A 14,122-nucleotide genomic window follows, 5' to 3' on the forward strand; every position below is an offset into this window, starting at 1 on the left:
TTGGGACAGATTTCTTTACAAGTTGTTAAAGGGATAATAGTTATCATAATTGAATGGTGTATTCATCACGCTATAAAATATCATGGAGCAATATTCAATGACCCGTTCACGAGTGTTACTCATGAATGGACACAAAAAAAGGAAAAAGACACTTTACTCTAAAAAAAAAAAAAATTCAGTGTAACATTAGTTGGTTCTTAGAAACTGATCATATATCATGATTGTTACCATAGTATGAAGAAACATCTGTTTGAAATTTCAAAGATAGAAGTGATAAGATTTTCAGTAGCTACTATGGTACATGATCTGGCTACTGTACTGCCAATGTTTAACAGTGGCAAAAATTTAATTGTAACAATGAAAATACCTACTTTTATAAATCCAGCTGTTTCTGATAGGGATATTCATGTGTTTGCAGATGCTCCACATATAATCATGGTGGTTACGAATCATTTAACTGAAAAAAAGTTGTAAGTTGTATTGGATATCAATATCGGTGAATAGCGAAAGTATCCAAGAAATTAAAATTATATATTGTCGGCCATAGCATTAAACAGGACTTGAAAGAATATTGCCCCATAGCAAACTGTTAGTAGCTTAGTCTTAATATTGTTTTTGGGCTTATTTTATAGAACCCTGTATTCCTAATACAGAAAAAAGTGTTAAAATAGATACACTTCAGGGTAAACTAAATTTCTCAGAACCTTGTTATCTATTTTCATCTTCTTTAATGCCTTCTAACATCTCTGCACATAAGACCAAAGGATCTGTGAAAATACGGCACTGTATAGGTATATACCTGTTTTTTTCCTTTCATCATCATCATCATCTGCTACGCCTATTGACGCAAAGGGCCTCGGTTAGATTTCGCCAGTCGTCTCTATCTTGAGCTTTTAATTCAATATTCTCCATTCATCAAAAGAAATTTCTTTGCGTTTTTTCTTTACTTTGGTATAATCATCTTTTTAAAATTGAATGACATTCAAGCATCTCTTATGCGTCAACACCAATCCATACTTAAAAAGAAATATAAATCATGCACTTGGAGCTCTGTAATCCTCTTAAAAAGAATGGATACAGCAAAATTCAGGGAAGAAAATAAAAGGGACAGCTGGTCAAATTCCCCAGCATGTTATAGGTGAAACTCTCCCAAAATGCACACGAAGAGACCTCGTATTCTGTTGGTCTTCTGTCCAATAGTCTCAAGAACATAAAATTTGAGAAAACTCTTCCTATTACGACAATTATGAAGACTGATTCTTCAGTCCTCATGAAACTGGAAGGGTGGCCGAGCCAATTACATGACTTGATAACAATTATCTCTCCCTTGAAAACCAAAGAAAGTATGGTCTACCACTCTGTCCCAACTTCTGCTAGGAAATATCAGAAAATACACATTATATAAAAAAATATAATACAACACAGCTGTATAAATTAAACACAATATCATTACTTTTGACAAAGACAATTACGATGAGACCAACTCCGTTTAAAAAATAAATAAGTAATATTGCAAGATCAAACCATGCATGTAGAAGAAACAAGGACAAAGCACCTACAATGAAAATTGTACAATACAGGATATCATTTACAGGTTACTACTTATTGTTGTGTAACTATCACATCAAGACCTGCAACTTGAAAATATATAATAAAAATTGAATTTTTATTGAAAGCAGCAGTTTCCTAAACACCTCAACTAGCTATATAGCTATTCAGCACTCATTTTATTGACCCTCAGATAGCAAAAAAGGAATAAAACAAAAGGGCTTTACATTATTGCAGACACACAGAGACTAAATCATACTAGTGTCTTTACCAACAATATCACTTGGAACCAAATAGAGAAAAAAAAATTAACATAACAATATTGGTAAATATATTACAACTTTGAGCATTAATAATCTTGGAATAAAAATATGCTATTTTGAAAATAAAACAGCTCCACATATACACAAACTTGATTTCCAATTTTTTTTACAAAACAAAATTAGTTATCCTTTTCACTAATGCATCTAATTCCTTAACAGTAATAATAGCTATGTACATGTGTACAAATTAGTCAAGTGACAACTTTTTTTTTATTGTATTAACTTCTTGACTATGCTTACAAATCAGCAATGCTTGTTTAACCAAACAACCTAAGAGCAATAGTATGAGATAGTTAGTTGAATGAACAGTCGCCATTTGCCACTAATGAAACTGCTGTAATGCGGTCTTCACTCTGAAAAGAGAATGAAATATTTATTGACCAATGTTACAAATTGAGACGGATGTGTGGGGGTGACAAGAAGAGATAAGATACGGAATGAAGTAATTAGGGGTACTACAGGAGTTAGAAAACTATCAGATAAGATCCAAGAAAGTAGACTGAGGTGGTATGGTCATATAAGAGATGAACAGTATTTTGGAAGGAGGGTGATGGAAATGGAGGTACAGGGAACGAGAAAGAGAGGAAGACCAAAGCGAAGGTAGATGGACTGTATCAAGGATAACCTTCGATCAAAGGGATTAACCGGTGATGAAGTGTGGGACAGAGGTAGATGGAGAAAGCTGGTCAGAAACATCGACCCCACATAAAAGTGAGAAAAGATGCAGACAAAGAAGTAGTAGTTACAATTGATACAAAGAGAAAAAACCTCAGACAAAAATAAGGCTTCAAATTTTAACAGATCATTAACACTATTACAAATCAAGTCAATGCTAAACATCGAGGACTTGCTAAAGGATTTGTCCATATTGAACCTCTTGGGGTCAGAGGCCAAGAAAATATAAAACAGATTCATAGTAAAAGGCCCTAAGAGCAATGAACCAAATAAACATGGCAAAGATCATTTGATGCCATTTACTTCCATTATTCAATACCATTAATATTTCATACTCGCAGAAATTTATTAAATTGTCAGGGATTTCCTATATTCAATTTTATGCAATTATATAAATTTCCTACATGAATTTATGCACAGAAATGTTCACTATTATTAAAAAATCCAATATGATATAGAATAGTACATTGACAATTTAGACTTTTCCATGGAAAATAACTTCCTTTGATCATTACTAATATAACAATTTCTTATTTTCCTTTATTTTCATCTACATTTTTCCTTTTATTATCCATACTCTACATACTTCCCTTAAACTGTTTATCAAGAATAATTTATATGTGCATATTTAGATTGTAATCTAGTTTACCTATTTCTTAAAATTTTGTAGATGATTATTCTTTCCCATAAACAGCCCAGTTATAGATGTTCAAATTAATATTACTTTTCTAACACTGCATAACCAAACCAAGTCATTTTTGGTTTATCATATCCTACAGTTAAAACTCCTCAGTACAATAGTAAAAAAATTAGTATGAAGAGGATACTCTAAAAATCACATTCATCCACAATGAGGGATAAAACATGATCCGATATAATCGATCAAGTTAATCTTTTGTCAGAAGAAATCCTTCTTTCAGCAGTCTTGGAGAGCAATGGAAGGTTGAAGAAAAACTGTCTAACTACTGTACTGTAATCTTCACAGCATTTACCTCTTAGGAAGACAAATATTATTCCATTTAACTACTTACTTATTTCCAAATATCAAATATTTGAGATAAAATCTACTGATTTAAATGAAAAGTATACAAAGTTATACCTTTTCAAGACGGAAATCCCAAATGGCAATTTTAATCTGACCTACTTGGAACTGAAATTTGGAGAAACAAAGTTGAAGTTGGACATCAAGGAGGGAAGAGACTAAAGAAAACTTACAACATAGACAGCAAGAAATGCAGGGACCGAAAGAGCAAAGCACTTGCTAGCTTTCCATGCTGAAAACAATGGACAATTCTCTTATATGGGCATAGCAACCTGGCTGAAAGTCTACATGAAGAATGTTGGAGATGCACCGAGTTCTCTGCAGGTGCTTTCAACAGAGGCATAAGTGACCAAAACTATGTTGGCCACTCTGGCTTGGTCCGTCTGTGCAGCCTACTTCCCCAAAGGTATCTACATCAATGCAATCTTCAAATTGCAAGTGCATCTCCTCTGCAACATGGCAAAATGTGACAAGTTACTTCCTACTCTTGGAATTCTGAGTCATGTTATGAGTGTCCATATCCAAGCCAGTTTGTGGGGACAGGCCAGAATTGTTCTGCAGGATCCTCAGTTGTATCCTCTGCAGAATGACAACCATAAAGATTCCAAAGGCCAGCTAAAACCACCCATGACAGATGCCCTTCCTGCTCCAAAGGTCATCACTTTGATGGTTAGCTGCCAAAGCAAAAGAAACTTCTTCTGCCAGATGTTCTTGCAGAACAAAGAACTTATTATGCTAGAGTAGCATTGAGTATTGGAATAACGAGGGTACGCACTCCTCACAAGATTCTCTAAAATTAAAAAATTGTCCTCTGCACGAGATGAAAAGAAAATGCGTACAGTATTATGATCACCCAAAAGCAATTACTATGCACATCACTGTGGCAATAGTTAACAAATCGGGAAAAAACATCTAAAAACCATTAAATAATTTATAAAAAGAGAAGAGAAATCTGACATTTGGAGAAGTGGAGTACATGTTATTGTCCTATGTCGACTTCGAAAAGGAAGAAGTGATGTGACAAGATGCTGCTGTTAGATGCTTGTCTCATTGCTTTACTAGATGTATTAGTGTATTGGAAAGAAAGAAAACTGGAGTTTTCGTAATTTTATGGAACAACGTCCACATTCCAAACTTCCAGAAGTGATCCAGACGGAAGCAATATGAACATCAAGGGAGGTTCATAGAAAATTATAAATATACACCACCTCAAGTGTTATTAAAGGGCAAAATTTTGGATTCCAGCTCACGTGCAAATAGCAATTTCTGAAAGTGAATAAAACTTGTATCTAATTCTCATTTAACAAGACAACTGAATGCCATTTCTAGACTTGTAAAACTAGGTTTTTTGGGCTCAGGCCATGACGTCCTGATGGAAGTATACCAGAGCATTACTGTAGCTGTGGATTCTCAAATCGTGCCATACCCTCAAGAAAGTATTTCCTGGTCAGCATAGACCTAGGAGGAGATTTACCAGCTCATTGAGTCAAGCTTGACTCTTAAGAGGGCTGGCCGACCAGGAGGATTATTCTTAAGGCATGTGACTGAAGCGAGGCATAGTAGAAAAAGATGAATTACCGTGAACAAATACATTGAGGGAAATATAAGAAATTAAAAGATTGAAAGGCATGCACCTGGAGGCTTTAAGGGCACTGCCTTATTAATAAATAATAAACTATACTGTATTCAGATTTGTAAATCATGGTAAATTTAGACCTACTGAAATGTTTCTCTAAGACCTCTAAAGGATATAGAATTTTAATACAGCATATAATTATACCCACTTGTCGAATAATCCTGTATCCGTGGTTGCCATGAGGTTCTGAAGAATCTTATAAACGCCCATTTCCCTAAGTTTGTTTTGTCTCTCTGCAGATCCATCTTCCACATTCCAAATCAAATTACTAATACAGAATGTTGCTGCAATCTGTAGTTTCACATTTGGTATAACCTGCCAAGTAAATATTACATTGTTAAGACTATCTTGAATGTATCGCAAAGGCATCTGTGCATAATGAGTTGCCTAAAAACCTGGTGTGTTCTCTGAAACATAGCAACTCATGGATGTGATGAAGTTTTATAACTTGGCACATTTTATAATTCGGTAACTTTGACATACTTAGCGAATTTCATGCAGAGAAAATTTTGACAAGCTATTATTCTAAAGCATGTTACAGCGCTATAATCTGGATATCATTACATTTAAGAATATAAATGAGGGAGAATCAAAATCCTTACCATGTAATTCATAAGTTTCTTTAAGACATCTTCATTTGACATGATAGCTGATTTTGCCATGTCTCCATCAGCAATGTTAGCTAAGATGCACAACGCCTGTTCTTTTACTTCAGCTGGATGTTCTCCTTCAAGAATAAGGATCACAGCCTGAAAATGGAAATAAGATCAAAACAAATTAGTGTGTCGCAAATTAAGAGGCTGCCATTGCAACGCTTCAATGAATTTTCCCTTTACACTGCTATAAAATCTAAACAAAAGTACAGTAAATGGAAATGGCCTGATTAAATTACAAGTCTTGTCTTTTCTTTTATTGCTTCTGTTGCAGCCACATCAGAAACTTCAAAAATTTTACAATAATAAACGTGAAACTAACCAATATATTTTTCCTATTTCTATGTATATTGTCCTATGTCTTAAAAGTACAATCCAAACTATAACATCTTAAGTTTAATTATGACAATAATGTCCAGTCCTGATACTGAGCTATCAGCTTCAACACTAACCTATTGTATAAACAATACATATAACACCCAAACCCAAATTTATGTGTGTACTCTATACATGGTTCATTAGGAAAAATTTAGAATAATCAGCACCAGTGTGACATCTAGGACTGATAGGCCAACAATACATCCGTTTTGAAAGAAACCAAAAACACTGCTTTAAAATTGACATTCCCAATATCTATCAGACTGCTCCAATCAAACCTGAGGAAGGGAGGAGTAGCCTTATTCTAAGTTAATACAGAGATGAGAATAAATTTAATGTATAGAAATCAGATTACATAAAAACAAGACTTTCAGATCAATAACAAGTAACTATTCTCTATAGGATTAGTCTTTAACTGTCTCTTTAAACTACATTGCAATTTATATTATAGCTTTAACTTTAATGGTTTAAATACAAAAAAATAAAATCAAGCAAGTACAGCATCTGCAATACTTAAAACTTGACTGAGGGTATGAAACAAAACAGAAGTTTCTCACCTGCATAATTTCTTTTCCATGACACTGCATAATATGGTCAATGTGAGCCTTTGTTGAGAGCAAATTACGAAGAAGTCCAAGAGTTTTCATCAAAATGTGCACATCATTATCGGACAACAAGCGGAAAATCTGGTCTGTTCCCAGATGATGCAGAATGGAAGCCTAGAAACAGACAAGAAATAAGCCTTAGAGTTTAAAAAAAAAAAAAAATGTCAATTCTTAGGACAAAATTTACATAATCACATACCTTCATGAAAGTACCATGTTATCCAATCCTGTAAATTCATAGCACATTATATACTGGGATAATATAAAGAGAGGGTGATGATGCTATCACTATTTTAAGTATTATTATTATTATGGCCTCTGACGAAAGGATTAAAACTGGTGGGTACATACTTTTGTGTGTCACACTTCCCATTAGATAAAACTGGTGGCACTGAGAGCCTCCTAAACTAATTTCAATAAATATTAATACATGAGTTATATATGGATAACATAAAAGAATATTCAAACAGTAAAATAATTAAATTCTGTTTAACTTCAAATAAAGTAAATCATTTGTAAACATTTTTCACTATTCTTGTAATATTAATTATCAACAGTATGAAATATATGATTAAATAGATTAAAATGTAAAAAATATTAAGTGAAGTAAGGTATAAATACCAGTACAGAATCTGAGAGTATGCATGCTAAATTGGCATTACAGGTAAGTACAATAATATTCCTCTTTATGCTGTTTTTCCCAACCTTGCATAATGGTTTCAACATCGTACAATAATGATGAAGTGCAGTACTATACTTCGTATTTTAGGTCACTGTATTAATGTTTAAAATAATAAAAAACAGAGAATGTTTCATACCTTCTATTCAAATTCTTAAATATACATTTGAAAATTATCATTCTGTTATTGGGGCTCGAACTCCTGACCCACATAATACGAGCAAAGAACGTTTTTGCATGTTCATGGAGAATTTATTGGTCAGTTAGTGACGGTCAAAAAATCTTTTATTCAATCTACAAACAGCCTAAATTATTAGCAGTAACCTGCTACAGAGCACATAAACAAAATAGCATCTACCTTATAAAAGTTAGCATTTTTCACAACTCCACACATTCTAGCTACTTTTAGTAGCTACAAGCAATAAATTTTATCCCTAAAAATGCAAACAAAAAAAAGTATGTATTGTAGTACCTTTACTCTGTGTTCAGCCTGAAAAGCCATGTTCATGAGAGCCCAAACAGCATTGAGTCTAAGACCAGGATGTGGTCTTCTTGTTAGCCCACACAGAAATTCCACAGCGCCTTGGTCTAATATTTGCTCTTTGGCTGGTGAAAATTCCAAAAGTAAATTACATAACGTTGATGAAGCAACTTTCACTAATTCTTCACTGCTAGAGGTTTTCAAGACAGTCATAAGAGGCCTCCAAACAACATGATCCTGCAATGAAATAAGTGGTAGTTAAGTTGGGAATATTGTACCATGCAAAACTATAATCATCAAACAAGCTTAGTTATCCATGAGTTAAAACTTAGTTACTTATGCTTGGGAAATTAAAGAAAAAATGACTAAGTAAAGTTCAATTATGAATTGAAAAACTTCTTGTTCATCAAGCTAAAAATCAAGATGACAATATCATACTTGGCCATCTGGCTTCATGTGTAGTACTGTATACTGTAGTAGAGTACATTCAATTTTTACCATCTTATTTTTAGATCTACAGTTATGTATCAATATTGATGCAAAGTCAGAAAATGAAATGAAGATACTTTATAAAAAAAATATTAAGTTTTCTTCCTGTTACAATCATTTCACTTATTCTTTTGAAAAGCTTAACCCCTACAACATTTACAAAATGTTTTACTTGTTTTCCTCAATTCGTAGCCTTTGACTTATCAATTATGGAAAATACTGAACAACAAATATTCACTCATTCATTCACTTGTACTCCACATTGAAGATAATACTGTACATACATACATATACCAAGGCACTTCCCCCAATTTTGGGGGGTAGCCGACATCAACAAATGAAACAAAACAAAAAAGGGGACCTCTACTCTCTACGTTCCTCCCAGCCTAACCAGGGACTCACCGAATTCAGCTGGTACTGCTAGGGTGCCACAGCCCACCCTCCCACATTATCCACCACAGATGAAGCTTCATAATGCTGAATCCCCTACTGCTGCTACCTCCCCGGTCATCTAAGGAACCGGAGGAAGCAGCAGGGCCTACCGGAACTACGTCACAATCGCTCACCATTCATTCCTATTTCTAGCACGCTCTCTTGCCTCTCTCACATCTATCCTCCTATCACCCAGAGCTTTCTTCACTCCATCCATCCACCCGAACCTTGGCCTTCCTCTTGTACTTCTCCCATCAACTCTTGCATTCATCACCTTCTTTAGCAGACAACCATTTGAAGATAATAACAAATCAAATAACAGCTCCACAATTTCATAAAACGTTAACAAACCATGAAATCTGATATGGTACCTGAAAGGTTGTCCTGAGAGTATGTACTGATCTTGAAAGGGAATGAAGGCATCTAACAGCTGCTAGCTGGACCGGAGGAGATGCGGCCGACAGAGCCGTAACCATAGTGTTCATCAAGCCTTCTGTTTTGATAACCTTCTGTCGAATATCCTCATCATTTGCACCTAGTGATGCATAAACTCTAAGCGCTGCTTCTAACATAAGCTCTGGCCACGTACTTGGATTGTCATACTGTCTGCTTGACTGTAAGGATTAAATATATGAAGTAAATATGGGATTTTATTAATAAAATTTATTTCTATACTCATCTGATATTCATTGTGCTTCCTTCTCAAAGCTATTTAAATGCAGATACTGTACCTACAACAAAATTTTAAAAGTTCCAATTTTTTTTTTCTTTCCTTGCAATATTAACCTCTCTCGCTTAGAACAAAGTTAATCTAGCAGTTAATGGCAATAAGCTTGTGTGGAGTATTGAACATAGACCTCTTAATCTCTTTTATAGCCGATAATTTCTTTTCACAAAAGGAAGTAAAAAATCAACAAACCATCAAAACTAATTCTTGCTACTGTAACATTCCTTTATTTGCGCCAATCAAAATAAAACTTCCTGAGATTTTGATATAAATTAGAGAGAAATTGCCTTTAGGGACATAAAACAAACAAAACTTACAATCTGGATCATCATCTCCTCTTATGCCTATTGGCACAAAGAAAAGTCTTAATTATGCAAATTCAAAAAGAAAAGTAAAAAGACATACCCATGCCTACATAGTTGCCATCAACTACCAGATTAACTTTATACTTAACTAGAAGGGGAGGGGGGGGGTATTTTGCAAGAAAAGAAAACGAAGTATTTCCATTTTAGTGCATATGTAGGCATTTAAACAGCTTTGAGAGAGAAGCACTATGAACACCAGGTGAATTTCAGAGATAACAACCAATCATTTGTCTAATATCAAGTATAGAGTTAAAAAAAACATTCCTAATTGAACAGAAAAATTTCAAGGTTAAAAAGTATTCGTATAATAAAAAAGTTTTATCATACTTACAATTGGTGACACACACACAGGCTGTGTAACATTTGTTCCACACACAGGATCTTTGAGATAATCATTCATTGTGAGGATTAGATGATCTGTCATCGCTGCTGTTCTTTGAAGTTCGGTACTAACTTCCGTTAGGTAGGCTAACGTGTTCGCTGCTTCTACACGTTCCCACACATCTCTGTCTCGTCTACACATCCTCACCTGTCAAGGTAAAGGTCTATGAGTTTTTATCTTTACTGTTTATAAATCCATAAAATCTTAATAAGATTCGCCAACGTATTTTGAAACATTTATTGTAAATACAAATTATATAGCAGCTCTGTATATAGTTTTTTTCTTATGTTCACTGGCAAGTTCCTGCCTTGTATAACACGGCATTCTTTTATACTTCACATTTATTCATGTTATAAAAATTATATTCATATTTCATTTTCTACTTCCGATATTATCAACATTTTTATAGACTCCTTAAAGTGTTTAGTATCCCTAATACCTGTATCCGAAGATTGTGGAGAGCCAACTTATTGATATAATACAGACCCAGGTTTGAGAACATAATGAAAGCATAAGCACAAACTGTGACATCAGTTATAACAAAGTTAGATACCACACAGGAAAGGAGGAAAAATCCAGGCAAAGTTTACAAAATTCTATATCTAATCATTTGGAATAAACAATCCAGACCTCAGTAACTACCAATGCCTTATTTGTTCCAAAAACAATCCAATTACTGTAAACAATATGAAATCGAACACCAATAAATGCTGTACCTGTTATCGACTGAAAATCATACATACCAAACACTGAAGTGTTTTAAAGATTATTTTCGGATCATCAGCTGACAATGCTCCTGCTCGATGCAGGAAAGTTAAAGATGTGGCCGCTGCTAACTGCAACTCTCTCGGCCTATCTCGAGCCATCAAACCCACAAGCAAATCTGGCACCGCTTTCCCACCATAACTCTTTGTAGAAACTATGGAAGATACTCTCTCATTGCTGTTGAGGGAAGTGAAAAAATACAGTAGTACAGTAGTATATATCTCCTCTGCATTATCCATATAAGAAATTTTTACAGTAATTTTATTTTCTTACCAAAAAAACCCGAGTCCTTTCATAGGAATATGATTACAGCAAAGCTGGAAATGGCCACTATAACTTTTAACAAGGTAGTTATAGTTGCAGCCTGGTAGAAGGTAGGCCCAACCCACCTGATAAGCCAATCAACACTCAATTTGACTTTAAAGCTAGGACTTACAAAGTGGTTAAGGCAGGAAGTGTAATTTGAAGGATTCAGGATTGTATACTGTACTTAGGAGAAATGCAATCTACTTCAAAAATTTGTAATGTGTTCCTACTGTACATGAATACAAACCGTTATCCTTTAATAGGAGACTCATCCTTAAGAGGGAGGAAGTCCCTGTAACCAAAATGGCTCATTTACTTAACTGGGAAATGTAAATACACCTTTGAAAGTGATGACTCGTGTCAACCTCCTACCAACCTGGGCATGAAAAAGTGGTAGGTATTAGGTAAGGTCTCTAACAAGTGACTGGTAGACAGTCATGAAAGAACCCATATCAGTGTGGAGGATGTGTCGGAAATTTATGAAAAATAGATTTACATACGTGTTTCATCCTCCCTCTTACGTGGAAGGACGAGAGAAATATAGTTTTGAGAGTAGGACCACTATCTGACACTCATCTCAAGGGCTCATGCAGGTCCACTTCAGAGACTTGAGGACTCGAGAGACATTTCACTTTGCATCTTGAGTTCCCGAGAAGAGCATAACTATTTGAAGCTCTTCGTGACCTTGGATAATTCCCATGAAAATGAAGGTTTAAGGCAGCCCTGATTTGAGAACCAAGTTCCAGGCTGAGCGACACCCTTTCATCGCAGAGATTGAAGAGCTTCTCCGACAAAGGTAGACGAAGAAAACAGTTAATCTAGATACCATTCAGGAGCAATCAGGGTTACCCTGACACCCAGTTATCATCAATCACCTGTTAAGTAATCAGCAAACCAGGTAAACGGACGGAAAGATGAATGCATCTAACACAAGGAAGAGTTGCGATGATTAGAAAGATAGTAGTGAAGTAAGAAAAGTACAGAACTAGTAGACATAGAAGTAGCTAGGTGTAGACCAGCAGAAAGGCTTAGATTAACATGAATAATAAGGACAGGCATAAAGATCTAGAAATGATGTGATTTCAGATAAAATGCTCACAACATGAGGGAGGGGAGAACACATTTCAGGTCTCAACACCAAGGGGGGAAATGTGACAAAAACGTTAATAATGATAAAAAGTAGTACCATTGATGATGTCGTCTTTGACGTTCTGTAAGGGATTCACATCCCAAAATATTAATTGACAAAGGCACAACCTAATTTGAATAAAGAATATTAAATACACTACTATTGCCAAAGGCAACTCACATTTCTTTCAAAACAAGTGAAAATCTAAATTTAAATACATATAATTGGTTGAATATCAAAATGCATACAGTATTCTTCACAACTTATCACTTAATTCTACACTATATGAGAGAGGAATGAATAAATGAAGGAATATGAACTGTTATGAGAGTTATTTTACTTGAATATACAAAGCATTCAAGTTAAATAGTTACTCTGAATTAGAAACTTATGAGGCCCAATCTACAAAACTCATAACATTCAAGTACGTGTTACAATGTATGCATGAAATGATTACCGGTGGTACTTACTTGTAACACATAGCAGCAAGGCAGTGCAAGGCAGGGAGCTGTACTCTTGTAACTGGTGAACACAACATGCAAGCTATCAGTTCAGCCCCACCAGCTTCAACTAACTGCTGTTGTTGTTCACAAGTCTGCTGAGAGAAGGATATGTGGATCATGAAAATAGATTCCCAACTTAACTGAAAAGTTATAATTACAAATTTATGTGGGATAAGTTTTCCTTCTGTCAAACTTTCCACTATTGGCAACATATAACAAAAAATTACATAACAAAGGCCTTAATAAGAACTGCTCAAATCTTTAAATACAGTATATAGCGCTCACTCTTGATAAAAAGAAAAATCTTGCATTAATCAACCGAATTCTAAATATAGACAAAAATTTTTTACAATCATTCGATACACTGAAGCACAAAAGCATCTGTCATTAACAAACGTCTTCTAAAACATTTTTTACTCCAGTCTAAGGTTGCCAAGAAGTAATCCAACAGCATTAGATAAATCCGCAAATTTTGAACTGAAGAATTATAACACTAAGAATCATTGGTCAAGCATAACTTTGCACAAAATGAATATATCTACCGGCACTGATTCTATGAATAGGTGAAACTGTCCATGCCGATACTGTTTATGTGCTGTGTAACAAATGCATAAAGAAAAAAAAGGGTTTTTAAAATTATGGGATCTCACAGCATCATTCTAATATGATGTACAGTACAGTATTCTTAAAACAATGAAAGTATAATAATCCACATTTTGAATTTAAGAAATTCCCTCTTATAGCTTAGTAGTTTGTGTCCATCGCACAGTAAATTGGCTGAGGATTCTGTTAGAGAGAAGTGCTCTGCAGTGTAAATGAGAAAATATCTAATAGCCATACACAGATTTAACAAATTTACTTATACATACATACATATACCAAGGCACTTCCCCCAATTTTGGGGGGTAGCCGACATCAACAAATGAAACAAAACAAAAAAGGGGACCTCTACTCTCTACGTTCCTCCAGCCTAACAAGGGACTCAACCGAGTTCAGCTGGTACT

At 34.7% G+C, this 14,122-nt stretch overlaps 1 protein-coding gene across 3 annotated transcripts in view; it reads right to left on the reverse strand.

The window, feature by feature from the left end:
- Nucleotides 1-871: 871 nt before the first annotated feature.
- Nucleotides 872-14,122, reverse strand: part of LOC137634739 (armadillo repeat-containing protein 8-like) — a 43,427-nt gene continuing 30,176 nt past the window's right edge. For 2 of the 3 annotated variants that reach the window (XM_068367230.1, XM_068367232.1), the window contains exons 5-13: nt 13,086-13,213; nt 11,159-11,357; nt 10,365-10,562; nt 9,313-9,555; nt 8,012-8,257; nt 6,813-6,974; nt 5,827-5,973; nt 5,373-5,539; nt 872-2,224 (exon numbers count right to left, since the gene is read on the reverse strand). In XM_068367230.1, coding sequence (XP_068223331.1) covers nt 2,194-2,224; nt 5,373-5,539; nt 5,827-5,973; nt 6,813-6,974; nt 8,012-8,257; nt 9,313-9,555; nt 10,365-10,562; nt 11,159-11,357; nt 13,086-13,213 — 1,521 coding nt within the window. In that variant the 3' untranslated portion in view covers nt 872-2,193. The remainder of the gene's footprint in view (nt 2,225-5,372; nt 5,540-5,826; nt 5,974-6,812; nt 6,975-8,011; nt 8,258-9,312; nt 9,556-10,364; nt 10,563-11,158; nt 11,358-13,085; nt 13,214-14,122) is intronic. The other variant, XM_068367231.1, reaches the window with a different exon arrangement.

The sequence above is a fragment of the Palaemon carinicauda genome, chromosome 45, assembly GCF_036898095.1.
Source record: "Palaemon carinicauda isolate YSFRI2023 chromosome 45, ASM3689809v2, whole genome shotgun sequence".
Taxonomy (NCBI): Eukaryota; Metazoa; Arthropoda; class Malacostraca; order Decapoda; family Palaemonidae; genus Palaemon; species Palaemon carinicauda.